At 44.3% G+C, this 21,638-nt stretch overlaps 1 protein-coding gene across 1 annotated transcript in view; it reads left to right on the forward strand.

Annotated features, from left to right (window-relative positions):
* The first annotated feature begins 4,408 nt into the window (after positions 1-4,408).
* Positions 4,409-21,638, forward strand: part of DNAH5 (dynein axonemal heavy chain 5) — a 242,281-nt gene continuing 225,051 nt past the window's right edge. The window contains exon 1 of the mRNA XM_074329069.1: positions 4,409-4,732. Within this exon, the coding sequence (XP_074185170.1) occupies positions 4,721-4,732 (12 nt within the window). The 5' untranslated portion in view covers positions 4,409-4,720. The remainder of the gene's footprint in view (positions 4,733-21,638) is intronic.

The raw sequence follows: 21,638 nt of genomic DNA on the forward strand, positions 1-21,638 counted from the left end.
CTGGGATATAATTAGCATTCATGAGTAATTTGCTGACAGACTTTAAGGAGGTTAAGACATTCTTCTAGAAACTTATGTGCTTATCTACCTACCCAACCAACTGACCGCCTTTTGAGGAGTCTGAGGTCACCAGGCATATTTCATGTTGTATCATATCAAAGTAAAATTCAAAAAATCTAAAAGAATGATTCTTAGGTACATATAAAACACTGTGTCAAAGATTTATTTAATTCGTTAATGAAACATCTAGCTAGTTTTAAAATTATGGAAAACATTGACTATCATCAATGGAAGAATGCTGAATTCAGAATGCACAGTTAGATACAAAACAGGTTAATGTCCTACGTCACAATAAAATGGTAACTTCTCCCAGAAAGAAATCATTTCATTTTTACTGGACAGAAATCTACGAGTTAACCTGTAATATCAGAGTCTGCACCATAATCAATGGTAATAATTCAAACAAAAGTACCTTTCCCTGAAGAATTAAATAATCCTTGAGCGAGCCAGTTATTAAATGATTCTCCAAAGACTGAAAAGTCCCACAAGCTTCTTTCTTATTTCCATATTTCTTTAACAGTCCTTTCTCCCCCCATAAATATCTCTAGCAGAAGGGATATCTTTGAATTGGCTGGCTCTTTTCTTGTGGAAAATTTGAAATAAAACTTTGACACATGTTCTTTTCAATTTGGCTGACAACTTGCTTTAACAATTCAATATTAAAAATTATTAGAAAGGTCATCCAAGTGCCAGAAAGCATCTGTTTCTTTGATAGAGTGTTGCATTTGTTTTTGACTCTGAGGCCATACCTGAAGGCCTAAACTAAAATATATAATGTAAAGGCAATTTAAATGACAAGGAATGCTTTCTGCATGTATCCCATTTTTATTTTTCATCATTAATTTTTTTCAAACATTTAAGCAATAGATTGGCTATATATATATTAAGCTATAGATAGAAAATGTCTTGCTAAAAATGTAAATCCTTTTTATGGCACCTTATTATTTTAGTACAACATTGCACCTTGGCAAAAAGTAAATGTAGTTTACATATATATATATATATATATATATATATATATATATATGTTTTATGCTAGCATTTAATGCTTATCATAATTGCACACTCCAAGTTACCTTTTATAATACATTTTACTGGTATTAGATACTGAGGTCTGCTTTTATGGGTAATACACTCTCCATTTTTAGATAGAAATATTTTGGTAAACCATGATTCTGCAAATATAAAGAACAACGGAAAAGTCCTTTCTGTTTGTTTTTTAGTTCATACATTTTTAGTTTAATCCTTTTGCGGCAATTTTATACTTTCTCAGATGGATAAAAGAAGTTACTATTAGGGCGGGCCCGGTGGTTCAGGTGGTTGGAGCACCGTGCTCCTAACGCAGAGGTCGCTGGTTTGATTCCCACATGGGCCAGTGAGCTGCGCCCTCTACAGCTAAGATTGGGAACAACGGCTCTCCCTGGAGCTGGGCTGCCCTGAGCAGCCAGAGGTCGCGGTGAGCTGCGGTGGGAGCTGCTGTAAGTGGCTGACCGATGACTGGCGACCGACTGCCTCACCGGTGGGAGCGCAAGGCTCACAATACCAGCCTGGTTTCTGGTCCTAGCTCCGTCAATAGGTAACCATGTGGCCTCTGGAGAGTTGGTCTTTGTTTCCGTTTCCATAAAATGATCATCTTTTCTATAAAATGAAATCATAATCTACGATGGTTATTGTCAGACCTGAAATCTTAGGATTCTGTGTAATGAGTCTTGATGTCTTTGATTCTATGTGAGTGGACAATAAATAAACTGCCATGTGTGCACTCATCTGGTCTTCTTAAATTTAAGAGCTATTTTTTTGTGTACGTACTGTATGCTGAGCAACAAAGCCACCAAGAATGAACCTCTTGTCAAAAGACCAATTTAAGTGGGGGCTGTAGTTTGAGGTTTATTTTCAAACATTTTTGGAAAAGAAAGAAATTGAATTATTTTTCTGAAGGAGGTTAGCCGAATTCTTTCAATAGAGGAATCCTTTCCAGCTATGAGCAGAGCAGGCAAGCTCCTCCAGCTTAAGCATCTTCCATGCCAACCTGTCATCTCTCTCAAGGTTCCTATTACTGTGTTGACTCCATCTCCAGAAAGTCAAGTTTAAGAGTACTGCTGTGGGTGGGGCTGGAGAGCTGGCTCAGCCAGCTCTCTGCCCAACTACTAACTGCCGGAATTAATCTAGAATATTAGTCAGGAAGCCAGGAGGGAGGGGGTCCTCTGAGGGTGGTGCCTAAGGTCAGGAATTCGTGGACCGGAATGGCTAGGGAAGGTCTGGGACCCAGGCCTGACCCAAGGAACTCTGCTCTAGGTTGAGGATCCTGAACAACAGACACCCCTCCGGGAACAAAGAGGAGTTTTTGACAGGAAGGGAAGACCAAAGACAAAAATATCCAGTTCACAGATGGCAGAGACCAAGGAACTACAGGACGGTGGGGACTGTTACTAGCACCGGCTTGCTTTCTTTCGTCAGCTGGATCTGTGTTGGCCGCCAACATCCCTGGAGATGCCCCTCTCCCGCCATCCCCTCACCTTCAGTACCTTCTGTCATCTCAGTATCGTCTAGGGCTTAGCCATCAGGTAGGTGGAGCCAAATTACCGGGGCTCACAAGCTCATTCTATGCTTCTGGTTATGTGGCCCTGGGCAAGCCACTCATCTATCTTTGTGTCTCCTCTGCAATAGTGGGACAATGTGGTAATGGCCAAGTTTAGAGGGTATTTTAACACAAAATGAGTTAAGGCACAGCAGTCACCTAGAAAAGTGTTAGCTCTCATTTCCCTTTCTCAGACGGAGTTTGAATACCCTTTCTCCCTGGGGCTGTCAGCCCTGGCGAAGCTGAGTTTTCACCTCTTTTAAAATAATAACTCTTGAGGACCTGCTTCTAAACTCTTCTAAGGTAATTATTAGGCTGTACAATTAACTCTGACAATATGTGAATGAGAGAGGCAGGCTGATGACACTGTGCAGTCCCTGAGAGAGTAGGGGCAGATGGAACCCAGCAATCTTGAGTCCCAGCTCAGCAATCTCTTTAGGCTAATACGCGGGCATCACGTGGCAAAGGTGCCCTTTGTAGTCCAAGTTACACAAATGCCGACAAAGTCAGACCGTTAAAATGTCCTTCCTCTCCCCTCAATTTTGCTGTGAACCAAAAACTGCTCTAAAAAATAGTTTATTAATTAATAATAAAAAACAACAAAAAAGTCATTTCTACTTTTCTTTGTTTCTGAAGAGCATTTAGAGTTTATACTGATTAAGGATTTTTTTTTTTTTTTTACCGTAGTAAGAATTTGAACAATTGTTCAAGAGTTTATCTGGTATTTAGTAGCCCTTAGGAGCAAATGTAATCCTCCCCTCCCCATGGAGTATTGGGCCTGGCCTTCCTAGAATTTATATTCCATAGATCTGCACTATTAAATGTGTGCACTGTTTAACCAGTCACACTGGCTGTTGAGCATTTGACATGTGGCTAGTCTGAACTGAAATGGGCTGATCGTGTGAAATACACATAAGATTTCAAGGACCAAGTATATAAAAGAATGTAAAACCTCATGAATAATTTTTATTGATAATATGTTGAAATAATATCTTGTACTCATTGGGTTAAATCAGGGGTGTCCAAACTGCGGCCTGCAGGCCAACTGCGGCCCACAATCCATTGTTAATTGGCCCACAGCAAATTCCAAAAATATATTTAGTTTACTTTAGTTTACAGGTGAGGCAATACGTACTTCACCTCGAGTAAGTGGCCCGGCTGTTTGTGTATTTTACCGCATATGGCCCTTGGTGAAAAACGTTGAAAAGAGTTTGGACACCCCTGGGTTAAATGAAACATATTATTAAAATTAATTTTACCATTTTTTTTTACCTTTAAAGTGTGGCGCCTAGAAAATATAAACTTACACATGCACCACACATATTTCTAGTGGATAGCCCTAGTACCCATGAGAGAAGAAAGGTTGGAGATACGAAATATGTATATTCTCCTTTGGAAAGAAAGCCTTTTAAGGCAAAGTTCCGGGGAACTTCACACATGCAAATATAGTTACTGTTCTGACAGGTAGACAGTATTTAAGAAATTATCCTTGTCACCTCCAGGTTAAAACTCCAGGTTAAACATTTCCACTGAGTTCTAAGTTGACAGGGAAGCAATGAGAGGAACCTAAGTATGAATCAAGACTGTGGGAAGAGGCACGAATTACAGTTGAAACATTCGAAATTCCATTGTGAATATTTTCTCAAGCTAGAAACGCATAAAATTCCACATTCAGACAAATTCCAATTGGGTGGACTTGGCTGATGCTAGAAGTAACATTCTGCTGAGACCTCACAGACACCTGATAAAAACCAGTGAAGAAATGGCATCTGGACTGGGAGGCCGAAAGTTGCGCTCTCCGGAAGCCGGTCCCCAGGGGGGTACGGAGCCACTGGGTCCAGTGAGCTGGGGACCAGGGGAGGTGCTCGAGCGTGCGGAACTGGAGGAGGCCTCTGGATCCAGGCGGCGCATTGCTCGTCGCCAAGGCAACCGCGTGAGCTGCAAACAGCCACCCAAAGAGGTCGACGTGCGGCTGGAGCGGACGCCGGGGAGCAGTGCAGGCAAAGGACAGCGACTGTGCTGGCCAAGCACCCGCGGCCGCCACCTGCTACATGTCCCCGCGGAGCACCGGAGCGCAGCGCCATGGACAAGCCGGTACTGGGCGCGCTTGGTCCCCGTGGCTCCCACGCCCCGCTTGCTCCTGCAGCGCATGCGCGGCCGCGGAGCCGCGGAGGGTTCGGGCTCCGGGCTCTGCAGGGTCCACTCGCTGGTGGGAAAGGGGTGGACTTCTGGTCTGGGATTCAACTTCGGGGCGTGGGGTCTGAAAGCGCTTTCAGGAGCGTGTAGGGCAAGAGTTGCTGGTTTTTGAGTTTTGCAGGTTTTTCTCGTGGGGGGGGGTATGGTCAGTTATGTCGCAGGGCACCCACAAAATCAAAAGTGACAGAATCAGGGACTACCTCTTCCCTTCCTCATCAACTCGGTTTTTCTCTTCCTCTGGCTGCGGAAAGGCCTCTGGTGGTCAGTGACGTGGACCCAAGCAACCCATTGTCCCATAGCGAGCATCAGAGATATCTAGGTGGGGCGCAGGCTGCTTTTGTGCTAAGTTTGTTGGCTGTTTCTAGCTCTCATTAACCCTTGGGTTTGGACAAAAGCAAACGTTAGTTCCCTTGGAGAGAGGGAGAGGGGTGGTGTGCAGAGGAAGCCCCACGGGTAGTTTCCTGATGCCCTTTACGTTTGCTTCGTGCACAGCAGGCGAGAAACAGCTGGAAGCCACTCTGAGCATTGAAATAAACTTTCACTTCATTTGGCTTGCTCTCGCTCTCTCTCTCTCTGTCTCTGTCTCTCTCTCTCAAAATGAATATTGTGGAATGAAAAAAAAATCCAAGTATTTGTTTTAGCATTTACCTTCAAGGGACATTGTATATTATATTTTTTCACTTAGTTACACTATCTATAGCTGTGTAACTATAGGAATCCATTATGCTAATCAATAAAATATGCACCTTGTCATGCATTAATGTAAATTTATATTTATTTAATTAATAACACGGTATATGATTTATGTAATCCTTCAACATTTTCCTTCTCTCTGTAGAGATGTATCTTGCTTAAAATTTGCTGTTTTATTCTTGGGAACATCTTACGGTAGACACATATTAATGTTCTTATTTTCATATAATTTATCTCATAAGTACTTGGAATTTCCGACATACCGATTTTGTATTTCATTAAGACAATTCTCATTAGTTCTTTTTAGGCTTTTTTAGTGAGTTCTTCCCATTTTCTGTTAGAGAAAGCAGTGACCCTGCAATGACATGGTATTGCTACTTCTACCAGGAAACCAATGACTATTGTATGTCTTAATTTAAAATCCACATATTATATAATCTTACATAGATTTGTCAACTTTTACCCTGTAAGGATGTAAAACGAGGCTATTAGTCTTATACCCTGTTTTTAAAATTATGTTTGCTTTAAGATTTCAGTGCTGTCCTTTTTCCCTCTACTTTTCCCTTGTTCTGTTTAAGTTGAAGTTAAAGAATTTGAAATGATCAAATGTCTCTTGTTTATTAACCTCAGTAGTAATCTAGGAAATTTAATTGGTGTATCTCTTTTTACCTACTGAATTTGCAGAAATAAAAAAAATTATTGAAGAATGTTTAATAACATGGGAAAATATTCACAATACATGAAAAAAGTAGGCCACTAAAGCAATATTGTTCCAATTCTATAAACATAGAAAAGGTATGTAAATATGTATAGAAAACTATAAAATGACATACGCCAAAATATTGATACTGATTATCTCTGGCTGGTGGCGTTAAAGAGGATTTTATTTTTCTTTGTTTTTTCCTTTATTTAAAGATTTTCCATAATGAACATACATATGATAAATATGTAAATATTTATATATTTAAATATAAATTATTTAAATAAAACCACAAATTATCATAAAGTATATATATATATATACACACACACACACACACACACACATACATATAAATTTTGTAGTTAGAAAAAATTATAAAGAATTATGCCCCCTAAATATTTATACTGCTTTCTTCTCCTAAGACAAACAGCATCCTTAGGTACATATTTTCTGTTTTTTGTCCTTGTAAACACTGTTTTGTCATGTCCTTGTAAACACTATTTTGCAACTTACGCTCTCTCCCGCAGCTAAGTGAGCAGCCCCTGTTTTGCATAAATTGGAAATGGGAGGTGGTAAGAGCATGACCAGATCAGTGGGAAGAGCAGCCGGGAGGCAGGGAAGAGGTAGCTCAGTAGTGCTGCCCACACAGTATCACATTGCTAACAGTCATCAGCGGCAGTGTGTTGCCCCTAGTCTGAGGCTGATGTGGAAAGGACTTTAGCAGACATAACAATTTACCACCAATGCTGACAATATGGAGTTCTGTGGTTACATTGGGTAGGAGAAACAAGTAAATACTGAAGCATACAGATCATTGCATTTGTGAGCTGTGACCTCTGCACAACTTGAATTCCCTGGGGAAGGCCGAGGACTCTGTTTTTCTCCCATGTCTGAGGCTGGCATCCCACTAGCTTGTGCCAGCTCTAGAAAAAGGGCTGCTGTGAGTGTGGATATTTCGAGGAACTGGTTCCCGCTGCACAGGAAACGTTAGGAGGAAGTTTACCTGTTACATTTTCTCCTTTATTCACGCTAAGCTCTTTCCTGGCACTGAGCATGGTGGCTGTTTATTTATACCTCTGTGCTGTTTGCATTTGGCTTTACTTTTTGTAGCCTTTTAACAAACAGACAAAAAAAGAATGGTGGAACAACTGTTCACACATTGCTTTGTTTATGGATAAAAACCAGTAGCTTCAACTCCAGAGTAAATTGCCTACCTGGGGTATTTTGTTTTCCAGGCTGTTGTGTTACACTCCTGCCAGGAGACCAACATTCAAGATAGTGTGTGGATCAGTTTGTCCCCTCCTCTTAGGGACGGGCCCACCCTAGTGCCAGGTCCTGTGTGTAGTTTGATGGTTGTGGAATCCACTGAGCAAATGCTATCTTTTAGTGTTTATACCTCTTTCTAGAGAAAATTCTAGAGGCTCAGGTAGGAAAGATGGTATTAGAAAAGTAGTTAAGTTCAATTCAATGACCACTTATTTAAGTGTCTACTATGTTTAAAGTACTGTGGAAGAGCGCTGGGGACCATAACCTTCCTCCCCCAGTTTTTCTTACCTCCATTTCTCCCTTCAGCTCTTCTTTCTTCTCTCCTCACTCCTTCCCTCCATCCCTCTCTTCTTCCCTGCCTTCCTTCCACAATGTGTATTGAGTGCCTCTTGGCCGGCCCTTTTCTTAAATTACCCTTTACAATTCTGAAGCTCCCCTAACACTCACTACATAAGTAATGATATTTCCCCCCTTTTCTTGTGAGGACCACATAGGATAAGCAAATTGTGACCACTGCCTACTGCTTTTGCGTAACAGAGTAAGATCCATGGGCCTGTCTGGCAGGAGATGGATTATACACAGCAAGGAAGAGAGAGAACATGGGATGCTTGTCTGATTCTTGTGAGGACTCTGTCCAAGGTCATGCTATTTTAATAAGTCCATTTAGAGGAAGCTTGCCATTGAACCTACCCCAGATGGAGTAATAGGCTTATGGTTGGATTCCCATGGGCCAACATTTCTGCCCCTGGGAAGGAATATGAAGAGTCAGTGTCTTTTCGGAAGCAGTCTCCAGGTTCAGCCAGCAGGGCTTGGCAGAGGATGTGGGCTAAACCACCTGTATCACCCCCGTGGGAGTGGCCATGGACTCCCTTTGAATGCTTGGACATTGGGAAAAAGAAAAGCTCTTACCCTTGGAGGGCTGAACACTGTGTGGGCCACTTCCGAAGCTTGTTTAGCCTATTTGGGGTAAAGAATAAAAGAGTTTGTGATGCACTAGTGTCCAGAAATGTCCATGTTAGTGTTCATTACAAAGGAACAAAGCAAGGCCTAGCTCAGAGGAAGCAATCCTCATTGACTCTCGTAATGTTCCCCAAAAGAGGGTCAAATAAATGTCAGGAACGGTGTCGGGGGCTGGGGAGATGTCAGGGAATAAACAGCCAAGAGTCCTTGCTCGCGTGAGGAGCTGACAGCCCTGGGTCGGGCATAGAAGGGGTTGCAAGAGGCGGCAGAGGTCAGAGGAGGGTAGAGCTCTGCAGCCAGAAGAGATGACCCCTGGGAGACCGGAGGCCCATGGTTGATGTGGAAAGGCGGCCAGTGTGGATGGAAGCAGGAGGCGATGCTGCAGGGTGGCTGAAGACAGGGCCCTGAAGAGCATCACCGAGAGAAGGAAAACGACCACCTGTGAGCTCACAGCACTTACAAATTAGTAAAAAGACATCAATGTGTCCAACAAGGCAGGTTTTGATAAATATCACAGCAGAAGTGCTTACTGTGTGCTATGGGCTGGATCGTGTCCTCCCAAAATCTATATGTTGAAGTCCTAACCCCCAGGACCTCCGAATATTCATATTCAGAGACAGAACCTTTAAAAAGGTAATTAAGGTCAAATGAGTTCAAACATGTGGGCTCTAATCCAATGGGATCGGAGTCCTTATAAGAAGCAGAGATTAGGACACAGACACACAGAGACCAGAGACCGAGGGGAGACATGTGAGGACGCAGAAAGGAGGCAGCCACGTGCAAGTCAGGGAGAGAGACCACAGAGGAAACTGCTCCTGCTGACACCTTGGTCTTGGATTTGTAGACTCTTAACTGTGAACAAAATCAATTTCTGTTCTTTAAGCCACCTCGTCTGTGGTGTTTTGGTAAGGTGGCCTGTGCAAACTAATACACTTGCTAAACAGTTTGCACAAATTATCTCAATGAATTCCAATTATACCCCCATGAGAGGGCACTTAAAGATGAGAAAAATTGAGGCTGAACGATAACCCCATCATTGGGAAGACAGCATGGCAAACACTGCTGAAAATCCTAAACAGGTTAAAATGAAACTCTGCTGAGCACAAAATGCGTGTGATGATCATGGCATGACAGTTGTGGAAGACCAGTGTGGGGCAAAGCCTCAAGCTGGCTCAGTCAGCCACTTGGAGTCCTGTCTGATGACAAGCTTGCTGGGAGCTCCTGGAAGGTGCTAAGTCTGCCCGCATTGATCCAGGTTTGCTGCCACTTAGTGTGGTGGACAGATGCTGCTGAAGTGGATTGTGGCAATGACCCTGTGCAGCTGTCCCATGTGAGCTAACGAAGTGAACGGCTAGCCACGCAGGCAGGAGAAATGTTATAGGCAAACGGGGTAATGCTGCAGACAGACAAATTAGGGGCAGAGAGGCAGAGCTTGGGGAAACTGAGGTCGTTTCTGTGCAGCCAGGTTCTGATTCCCTTTCCATCTGAGCTTATAAATGGAGAAGTCCATGAGACCTGGGGCTCCTTACAGTAGTAATGATGGAGTGTGGGCACAGGGTGACATTATTTCCCATGTCACAGCAGGCTTTGATCATACATGGTGGTTGTGTCCTGCTTAGGTATCTTCTCACATCTGCAATGGGCAATGAGTCATTTTACAACAGAATTCTACTCTTTTGTCTTTGTTCTTCATGGTACAGTTGTTTTGCTGAAGTATTTTTATAGTCATGATTTTAATGGGCTCTGTTTCTTCAATGTATGCTATTTGTTTGGCTATTACAGAATTGATAACAATATATTTTCTGGAAGGTTAATAAAATCATTTATGATCTAAGTGGCAGCATTCCTTTTGAGGGAGGGAATTGTCTTTAGGAAAAACAAACAAACAAACTCCAATTCAGTCCCTAGAGATAGGGGATGAGATGTAAGGGCAAAGCCAGAACAACCCAGGAGAATGGTGGGGTGGGTGGGTAGGTGAGGGGTGCCAGAGAGATGGAGGTGCTCAGAAGGAAGGCTGGGGGAATGCCTGGAGGAAGACTCATGGAAAGAAAACGCCCTGTCCCTGGCGAGGGATGAGCAGAGAACCTGACAGTGGAGATGCTGACAGTCAGGGTTTCCAGGTGGGAATTCCCACCCGTTCTCAGGAATTTTTTTCGTTTTACTGTTCCCGAATCCTGAGATATAAACTGTTTTCTGTTCTCCACGATGAATTGTTTCCACAAAGTGACAGCCAATACTACTAACCACCTGGGTTCACGGAGCCGATTTTCCCGATTTCCTAGCCAACTTTTCTTGGGATTCGGGAGTGGAAAAGCGAAAAAAATTCCCGAGAACAGGCGGGAATTCCCGCCTAGAAACCTTACTTACAGTTCATTCAGAAATTGTCTTTCCCCTTCTGAGCCGAGGGGTCTGCTATATTCACCAGCCACTTTGTTGTTTACTGGAATTTGAGCAGTGGGCTGTGTTGTTTACCAGCCTGCCTCCCCCCATCCCGCCACAGAGCTGGAGGTGAGCCCGAGCTCTTCAGCCCCCTGGGGGCGCTGGGGTGGGGAAGTCCGGGGGAAGACACAGATGGGTGCTCAGGCCACGTTTAGGTTCATCTAGATCTCAAGATACTAGCTCATCAAAGCCGACTTCTGGTTAGGTCCTTGCATGAGATGTGCTATACATTAGCAAAGCTGATTCCAGAACTATCCATGAAGCAGATCTCTTTATAACCCTGCTCATGCTTTAAAAACTTTTTGTTTTTTTGGTGGGTGGACTATGTGATTCATTTTATTTATGCCCTCATGCTCTTAGTGGAAACACCTATGTTTATGTCTAGCCCAATGCTGAGCATAGTAGGCAACTAAAAATGTTTCTCAACAGAAGAGTCTTTTCGTGAGACTAAATTCTGTGCCGTCTACATTTGTTACCTTTACAGTTGATAATAGAGTGGGTGGAATATTTGATTTTCTCTTGCTGAGAAAATTAATCTCAAAAGACTTAGAAACTGAAATTTGTAGGCCTAAAAACTTAAAAATGAGAAATTCCCTAGTCACTTTTATTTACCTTTAAAACATGTCCTTCCTGCTTAAAGAGAAAATTTAGAGTGATAAAAAGGCAACGTATCTAGCTTCTCTCTGAATGTGTTGTAGCAGCTGCATCATGATTACATTTGTTCATTAACCTCCTAATGACTTTGGGACCTAATTTATCTTAGAATTCTAGCTTCTCCATTTTAAAGCTAAGCATGTGTAGACCCGTGCATCTGAAGAAAAAGGTGGGTGCCCATTGGCTCTTCCTGGAGGATGTCAATCATCCGCCATGTTTGTGACTTCCCTTTGCCCTTTCATTGGCTTATCTGTGCTGTAAGGGTGTTAATGAATAACAGAAATAGAGTGCCACTGCTCAGAAAAGAACTTTGGTGTTTCTGGGATAATTAAGGCATCTGAGGAAGTAACTGGGTCAGTGCCTCGCAGACTCTGTAGTGATAGATAGTTGGGTTAGGAGCCGAGAGGCTGATTAAGTTTCACCTTGGGAGTCTGAATTCTGTCTTGGTGCTGTGTGCAAATATATGCCCAGTGCAGTAGCATTTGAAATCTCACTATAAAGATTTAAAAAATGGCTAAGCATGTATTCAGACCTTCTTGATCTCCTTTCAGTATTGGGAAACAGCATTAGATGAGAGTGGAGCCCCAGTAACTTAGCAGTTCTTCCTTACAAATGTTGCATAAGCAGAGCTCATTCTAGGGAATCCCCTGCATAGAAGGTGGATTCTTGCAGTGGGATTTCTTAAAAATAGACTTCTATAATCCCCATTTTTATAGATTAAAAAAAGTCAAGTTTTTAGGCCACTGGCAGCAAAGTGAAATAAAATAGGGCCCAGCGCATCACTGGTAAATTAGTAAATGCGAAGAAATTAGGTTAAAAATGTTAATGCGTTTCGATCAAGATGAGGTGCAAATGCTGTTTTAACACAATGACACAGAGATTCTGAAAAGAGATACAATGGGCTTGCCCTCCTTCTCGCCTGTGTTTCAGTCCTTCTCTGAATTTCTTAAATGTGCTATGTGCAATTTCCTGCGTGAGCTGGGAATATGGCAGATTTTTGGTTGGAGTTTCAGGGACATGGTGGGATTAGTTTGCTTGTGGAGGAAGGGATGATGATGGTCAGCTGTTTCCAGCAGAACACTGGGATTTTGAAGAATCCCCAGCAGTTCAAGGTGCTCAGCTCAGCTCAGCAATCCCAGGTCCTGCAGGTCAAGTGGCACCTACCACCCAACCCGTTTTTTGTTGCAGCACATCAGACACACCTGCATTGTGTCAATTGAAGGGAAGATCTCCTTTTAATAAGAGTTGGCATTTGCAGTGACACGAACCATATTATTTTAAAAGAATTTAATCCTTGACTATTTACAAAATCCTGATTTCCTCGGGTAGGTAAGTGGGTGAGCTGAATGGGCAAAATGAACTTTTGTCTCATTCTTTATGAGTTTGTGGCATTGCTTTGCAGCTCTTTGGACTTGGGTCTCCATCTCTGAAGCAGCACTTGCTTTATTAGCATTAAGATTACTTTTTTTGAAAGTCTGTTAATTCCTGCTTTGTGGCTGGAGGATATTGCAATGAAATAAAGGCTTTTGCTTAATGCTTGTTAAAGGTGACACTCAAACTTCTTTACAAAATTTAATCCTTACCATGTTTGAAAGAGATAAAGACATAGTCACAGCTTTTGCAGGTGGGGATTTTTGCCTGAAGCCTGTGCAGAGAGACAGAGGAAAAGAAAGAAATAGATTTTTAGGCTTAGTGAGTTTCACCATGTGTTTGTGAACCCTTCTGCATCACGGAAACCGCACCATAGGAAACTAACAGCTTCCCATCAGTCCCCTCTCTTTTCTGTCTTCCATCTCCCCCTCCTTTCTCTCAGCATGCTTCCTCATTCCTCAAGGCTTCCTCTTGTGTCCCTTTCCTCCCCTTCCACCTCCTCTTCTTCCTTCCTTCCCCTCCCTCCCCCATTGCTAAGCACAGCAGCACCTGGTTGAACTGGCAGATTGGTTTTTGCTGCAGACACAGACTTCATTCGTTCGTTCACTTGCAGCTCTTGGTTTTGAAGAAGACGAACTTAAGGAGTGTGAGCTAATATTTAAGGTTTGTCGTTCTTTCAGTGTGGGTACTTCTTTTTCTTTCTTTCTTTTTATTTCTTTTTATTTTTTATTTTTTATTTTTTTTACAATTCGGGTTTCTTTCACTTAGTTAAAAAAGGTATGTCATTCATGCTAGTCAGGTTGAAGCATGCTTTAGAGAGGCAAAGTCCAGACTTGTGGGCTAAATGTACGCCCAGCCCCTCGGCTCCTGTTGTGCTCGGTGAGGGGAAGCAGCCAGTGAGAAGTGTTTGGGGGAAAAATTAAAAGTCGCTTATTTAAGATCTTTTAACTTGCATGTATCTGAATTCTTGCAGTTAATTTATTTGGAGTTAACCATTTCAGTATTTTTCTGTGTACATGTTTGCTTTAAAAACCCCCCAGATTTCCTTTTGTGGTCAGATTATAGAGACATCAAACAATTTAAAAAAGTTTTTTAAAAGGAAATGTGCATCGTTCCCTGTGGCACATAACCTCCCCCCTCGTTCCCTCCCTCCTCCCCTCTCTTCCTTCATTCTTTGCTTCCCGTCTTTTTCTTTTTGCCGTTTTATTTTTGAATCTTGTTTTATTAGTAAAGAACACGGAATCTGGAACCAGGACTCCTGGGTCTGAAACCTGGTCCCAACACTCAGTAGCTGTGTGGCCTCGAGTGGGAGCTTAATGTTTTAATCTATAAAAATGGGGATTCTAATAGTAGCTACTTTATTGACATGTTCTGAGGATTAAGTGAGTTGATATTTATTTGTACTTAGAACAGGGCCTCATGGACAGTAATGCTAGTAATTAAAATAAAAAATAAAAATAAGACAGGAGTAAACTTAAGACATACAGGTAAGCAAAAAGAACCTAAAAAGAATCCTTAAGACTTCTTCTCAGTCTCAGAAATGACTGCTGTCAGTAATCTTTCTCCCCACCTATATGTACATGCAATTTATTTTTTATTTAGAACAATATATATATATATATATATTTTTACAAAAATTGATGCGTACTCTTTTGGGATCTGATTTTTTTCATTTTGCAACATATCGTAAACATGTTTCAATGTCATTAAAATGCTTCAACATGATTTTTAAGGGCTGCATAGAAGAGTTTCATTGTACAGCTTGATAGTCAATTGTGTTATGTGTCCCTGTGACACTGTGACGTTTTGTGGTGAAATCTTTTGTTTTTGTTTTGATGTTGTTATCACAGTATCATGTTTCAACCCCCATCCTGCAGGCAGCACGCCCTCCACTGCTGGCTCTTCCACCTACCTGGGCATCCAGTGACCCTAAATACACAGCTTCCCTGTCCGCCCTGCTTCCTATCAGAAATGCTGTCCCGGGAGATGCTGTGGTTATCAGAACACCTCGCTTACACAGCAAACACACATACCCCCTCCAAATTGAAGTACAACAGAACCAAACGCCTCCTCGACCACTCTAATCACAATGCCTCCCTGTCAAGAATGGGAGGCTAATTTAGGAGCATCAGGAACAAAGTACATGGAGCGAAAGGACAAGTAAAACATTCTCTGTGGTTTACACTTATCTCACTTGTAGTATTGTATTTACAAGGAAGCCATTTTCAACTTTTTAAATTTAGAAGGTTTTTAAATTATCAGATGATAACAAGTAAATTTCCATTTGTCAAACTGGCAGATTCTTACCAGAGTAAGAGCCGTGAAGTGGCGTGAAGAACCCAACCAATGGTTAAGGTCGCCATCTACTGGCTGCCCGGGAGGTGGCGTCCTTGAATTTGGCCTATTTTGGGTTTGGGTTTCGGTTTCCGCGGGACAGGTTTATGTAGTTCATCACTCTGTGTTCATTTTCCTCCAGGCAAAGCTAGTCATTATCTGAAGAGGCCCACTGAAGCGTCTCATTAAATTCTCTCTCATTTGGTGGGGAGTGTGGCATGAAATAGTTTATTTGCTAACAGGATCTTCCTTTCTCTGCGTGAGAAATGCATTGACGTGATGTCACTAGGTAACTCAGTGGAATCCACTCCCAGGGGATCGGTCGTTTTATGTCTCGTGTTTCAGTTACTATAGTATCCTGCTGCATTTTCAGTTACCAAACAGAAAAGCAGCCAGGAGTTTTTCATCTGCGTCGTATTCAGCTTCTGAGTTGACCATCGATCTCCTTGAAATCATGAACATCTCTGAGTGAGTTCCCTCAGAAGCAGTGCCCAGTGCATGGGTTTGTGTTACCATTTTTTTAGGAATGCAACCCCAGGGAAGCAAGACTGAGCGAAAAGCAGAGGGAGGGAGGTCGGGAAGGAGGGAGCACCCACCTGGGGGTGTGTATTGAGCTAGCCACCTCCAGGTAGGAGTGGGCTGGGACTGTCTGCCAGGAGGCCACGTGAACCATGAACCACGAGTCCAGTAGAGGGGAGGAAGGGAGAACTGGTCTCATGTTCCACGTTCCCACTGGGTAAATTTGCTTTATTGACACGAATCCCCCTGCTCTTCTGATTGTGTGTCGTGGATGATGGGCAGCTTCAGGTGTCTGAAGGTGAGAGGCAAGCAGTCTGGGCATCGAGCAGGAGGTGCTGTGGGGCTGTGTGTATGAGAATGCATTCAGCACCCGCCCAGAGTTGCACGCACTGACTGCAGGGGCAGAACAAGTGGTCCAGGGTCCCAGAGGCGGGGGAGGCTGAGGGGCAACAGGTGGTGTATGCAAGTGTGGGACTCTGTTCACAGGAACCTACTGAGGAGCTAAATATTGGCTATGGATTTCATATGTTTCCTAGTAAATGCTTCCTGCAGGATCCCATACCCGTATAGTAATGATATCACGTGCGGGTTAGGATTCTTTTGGTTGCAAGATACGTAAGCCAACTAAAGCAGAGAATGGAATGGGCCAGGACTGGGCAGGTTGTCCCAGGGAAGCAGGTATGGGCGGTGATGATGCTGGAGCTGAGAAAGGGGCAAGAGCCAGGAGTGGCACGGTACCAGGCTGTCATCTCTGCACACCTGGGTGTTTGCTTCTTGTCCCTCTTTTTAAAAAAAAATTGTATCGGGGAATATTGGGGAACAGTGTGTTTCTCCAGGGCCCATCAGCTCCAAGTCATTGTCCTTCAATCTAGTTGTGGAGGGCACAGCTCAGCTCCAAGTCCAGTTACTGTTTTCAATCATAGTTGCAGGGGGGCGCAGCCCACCGTCCCATGTGGGAATTGAACCGGCAACCCTGTGGTTCAGAGCTTGCGCACGAACCAACTGAGCCATTCAGCCACCCCGATTGCCCCTCTCTTTTTGAAGACTGGCTTTGTTTGTGTTCATAGTCTGCCTGTAGACAGAAGAAGTCAACCCATGGTTTCTGAGCTTTCCTGTTCACAGCCACCCAAAAGATGGATTCTCTCCTAGCTCTAATTCCTATTTCCAGGAAGGGAACCCCTCCAGCTTGCTCAGCTGTTCTCTGATCCAACCAACCCTGTGGGGGGGAGGGGCTGGGCTGTCCTAAAATGAGTGCCAGTGGCCTGGCGCAGTGCAGGGGAGGTAGCCAGGGCAGGGGTGATTTCCTGTATTCTGGGCTGATACACGACTTTCCATCCCTGAGCTGCTGGGCACTCAGAATACACACTCATACTCCTTCCAACATTCGCTCCATAATGAATACAGTGCCGTCCTCAGCCCCACCGCCCTCACAGGAGACAACCTGAACTTGTGTCTGGCTTTTGCACCTAGTGGCGATGTCTCCAGGTCTCTGCTGGTCATGGTCATGATCCAGGCCAGGGAGAGCCTTCACATCTGGGCACTAAGTGCTGAGTTATTTAGTCATTTTCAAGACAACTGATGCAACATTGTAGGGATGGGAGGTGGCAACAGGGCTGCTGAAATGCCCATTTGAAGAACACTGGTCAGTGGAAGCCTCCCTGAAGCCACGGTGGCCTGGTCACTGGCCTGGAGCATAAGCCGCTTGGGGACAGGGAATGAGGGGGATGCAGGTCAGGGCTTCTCATGGCCTCCTGCTGCTGACTGGCCAGTGCCATGAGTTCCACGCTTGGCCTGTTTCTGCCGAGCTCTGCACACTGGGAGGCATTCCCTCCTTCAGGGCTCTTCTGGGCAGTTTTCTGTTAGGTGCAGGGTTCAAAGGCTATAGAGCTTTAACAGGTGTGGCTGTTGTACCAAATTACCACAAACCTGGTGTCTTAAAACAACACAAATTTATTATCTAACAGTTCTGCCGGCTACAGGTCCAACCCGGGTCTCACTGTAAAATCAAGGCCTTGCCAGGACTGCGTTCCTTCCTGGAAGCCCCATGGGAGAATCTGTTCCCTTGTGTTTTCCAGTTTCTAGAGGCTTCTCTCTGATTGTTCTTCCTTTGTCACATCTCTTTCTCTGACTGTCGTCCATTTTTAGGGCCCTTATGATCACATTGAACTCACCTGGCTAATCTCAGCTACCCTCCCTATTTTAAGGTCAGGGGGCTAGCAACCTTAATTCTCCTTTGCCTCCTTCCCTAACATATTCACAGGTTCTGGGGATTAACATACCAACATCTCAGGGGGCCATTATTCTGCCTGCTACAACAGGCACTTTCTCATTGGTGCCAGCACTTGGGTCTGAAAATTGTCCAAGGAATTGGGCAAGAGGCAGGCTTGGAGTAGTGGTGTTGCAGCTTCCAGAAAATTTTAGCTGATTGTTCAGTAGGTTTCATATTTGAAGACTTTCCTTGCTTCCAATCAAGGCAGGAAATAATGTCAGCCAGAGTTGGGTCTTGCATCCATCAATTTCCTGCTGGAAGCCTGGAGACTCTGCCCATTACCATAGCCCAGAAGTTCTCTAAGATTCATCCAGGACCCCTGGGGGACTGCAGATACTTTCAGGGGGTCTCTGAAGTCAAAACTATGTTCACATTTATCCTAAGACATCATGTGTGTGGAGTTGCTTTCCAGGGGCCACTGTGACATTTGGCAGTACCATTGCTCTGATGGCTGATGGGACGTGTGCTTGTGTATGCTTGTGTTTTCAACATGTCTCTGTTTTAATTTCAAATGCAGTACCTATCAATAGATACGTATAACTCACATCCACATAGGCTTTGGGGCTGTAGGGACGGAGTCCCAGAGAGCAGTTTCCAGGCTCTCGGCCTCACGTGGAAAGGTGCTGGCTTGGGTAGTAGATGGTCATCAGCTGTGACTGGTTGGCCGTCAGCTGTAACCAGTTAGCCATTAGCCACTGATATAACTGCCGTGGCTACACTAGCAACACGGATTGTAGATGACACGGTTAGCAAGCAGATTACATGGCGGATCACGTTGATCCTACTTCCTGTGTCTCGCCCGGCTGCCAGTGAGACTGGGGTGCAGGAAGACCCCTCGTGGGGTACTGACAGATGTTTGCTTTTGTGTCTCGACCAGCCGCCATTGAAAATATAGTGGTATGAACCCCCTATTCGTGTCTCCGTTGTTGTTCCTTTTTGGCCTCACCTTATCCTGCGTTCTTGTGCGGGGAGTGGGACCAGAGTCCCTGCATAACAGGGGCTTTGATGATTTTTAAGAGTGTAAAGGGTTCCTAAGACATCCAAGTTTGAGAACCACTGCCCCAGCCATTCAACAACTTCAGCCTCCAAGTTTGGACAGGAACCAGCAGGTTGGGGTGTTGCCTATAGGACTGCAGCTGCTCATAAGATCAGTGGAAGAGGAAAAAACTCTTGGAAGGTGTTCTCACCTCCTTCCAGAATGGGAGGGGGCACTTGTATCTACTCTGCTGGTGTCCTGGAGCCCTGACACTGACCTGGGACTGGTGATGGGCGATTGTAGCAGCATCAACTGGGAGTCAGGAAAATACAGCTTCTGGGCCTTTTGTACAGTGGTTCTGATGCAATGGCTTTGCAGTAGGCTTGCGATCTCTAGTTATACAAAGTGTCTGAGACAGTTCTAGTGCCTGCCAGGTTTGGGAATGATTACCTAACCTGCCAGATGTGCCCGTTTTGGAAAATTAGGAGACGGAGGTTGTTCATACAGATACCAAAAGTCTGAGAAAGGTGGCGTGGGGGGGGGGTGGTGTGTTTGAGGTGGAGGAAGAAAGAAGACATAGAGACCTAATTTGAGAGTGAGGGGCTAACACATAATTGTCTCCTTTCCCTCCTTGACTTAGAAGGATAGAGAGATCAAGACATCAGACCGATGGAGATTAAAATATTTATGTTAGTTTTAATAAGCTGATTGGAAAGCATGGCTTTATCTGTGCAGCATTCAGACTTCCACACCAGCGGGTAACAGGAGCCTCCCTCTCAGAGCTGCCCCTTCCAGCATGGGTGACAGCAGCCAGGTGACAGCATTGCAGAGTCAGGGGAGAAGATAGGACAGAGAGCCAGCATGTTTCACTTCTCTCCGAATTCCAAATCAGAAAACCCACTTATCTCATTCCTTTGACTCTACCTGAAGTCCCTCTGCATGGAAGGATAACTAACATTCAGCTCCATCTGCTCATTAATATCTTCAGTAAATATTTATATGGTTGACTCAGCCAGGCACAGTACTGGGTGCCAGGGCAAAAGGTGAACACGACATAATCCTGGCCCCAAAGAGCTCATGAACCTTCTTCAGAAAGTTCCTAGTGTGTTTCCTAGACCACCAGTGTCTGCATCATCTGGATTTTCACTCTACACTTACTTACTGAGCGCCTATGCTGAACCAGGCGCTGCTCTAGGTGCTGGTATTACAGAGGTGAACCCAATAGACTACAACATTTAGATGAATGTTTGACCAAATAGCTGAGTTCCATGCCTAGCCAACTTGACACACAAAATGCACCGTCACAGTAGTGGTAAAAGGTATTGGGGTTCTGGTACCGAGGCATCTCTCTTGGTTCTTATAACCCAGCTGGGAGGCAGGTGCGGTCACACACCTGAAGCCATGATATGTCTGTGCATTGATACCCTCCTCTCATGAGGGATGGCACTTGGCTCCATGTGCATGAAAGCTGCACCAGCTTTTCCCCTCAGTTCTCACAGAGTCCCCAGGGGAGCTCATGTGCAGCCCCCCTTCCCAGTCCTGAGCCACAGTTTGGGGCCTGAAAGAGTCACCTTTCTGTTCTTCCCTCCCTGGGTTCTCCCCTGAGATCCTGTGTAGTCTTCTGTAGATCTTTCTTCTCCACTGGCCAAAATAAGGGAAAGGGAGCAACCCCCCTAAAATCCTAATGCAATTCAATTCTTATGAATCACCCTCCCTGAGGACTTCTGCAGCTCATTTCACATATCCAGATGTTTAGGAATCCCATTTGGCTTGGGCTGGGATCTGGGGTACGGATGTGAGAGATGTATGATGATTTCTTCCACCCTCAAAGAAGAATTTGGAACTGCTAGTCTCTGGCAATGAACCCTAGAGGCAAGAAAGGGGGAAGGATTTAGCCAGAGCCAGGAGAGAGGAAAAAGGAGGAGAGAGGTGGAGGAGAGAAAAGCTGTGAAATGTCTGTGTGTGAGTAATCCTGGAACAGCTTTGGGGTGTGAAAGGATGGGGGAGCAGAGGCAAGGGACTTTTGAGAAATGTTGCTATGGATTATGCATTGAGTCCCCTTTACTATTCTTGATATCCCTTTTAATTATTGCAAGCAATAATTAGAATGTATTTTTAAACCACTTGTGGCTCCAGGACTCTGATACTTTATTTTGGACTCCATGGCAAGACTGAGCTATGTGGGCCCCAGCTTTTCAGTAGGGTTCCATATGTCTGCTTGACCACAGTGGGGTATAAAAGTAAGAAGACTTTGCAGTCAGACAGGCCTTCTCTTTCCAGCTGGGCCACTTACAGTGAAGTGCTTCTTAAAGTTGTAGTTTTTCTCCTCTGTAAGACAGGGTGAGTCAAACTGCCCTGTAGGGTTGTTATGGGGGTGTGATGAGATGATGCATGGAGAGGCTTTTTTGGCACACAGGCCTTGCTTGGCCAAGGTTACTGAGTTTTCCTCCAGTTTTCCCACTTCTCTGCCCTGATCTAAATGGACCCGAATACAATTTCTGCTTCTCCTGAGCTAATGGACATCTTCTAAAGACCTCTGCCGCTTGGCAGCATTTTCTTCTGTGGGGATCAGGGCCATGGAGATGCCAGTCCCTGGGAACAGAGATGAAGAGGAGCGTGC

This window comes from Rhinolophus sinicus, linkage group LG03 (assembly GCF_036562045.2).
Source record: "Rhinolophus sinicus isolate RSC01 linkage group LG03, ASM3656204v1, whole genome shotgun sequence".
NCBI lineage: Eukaryota > Metazoa > Chordata > Mammalia > Chiroptera > Rhinolophidae > Rhinolophus > Rhinolophus sinicus.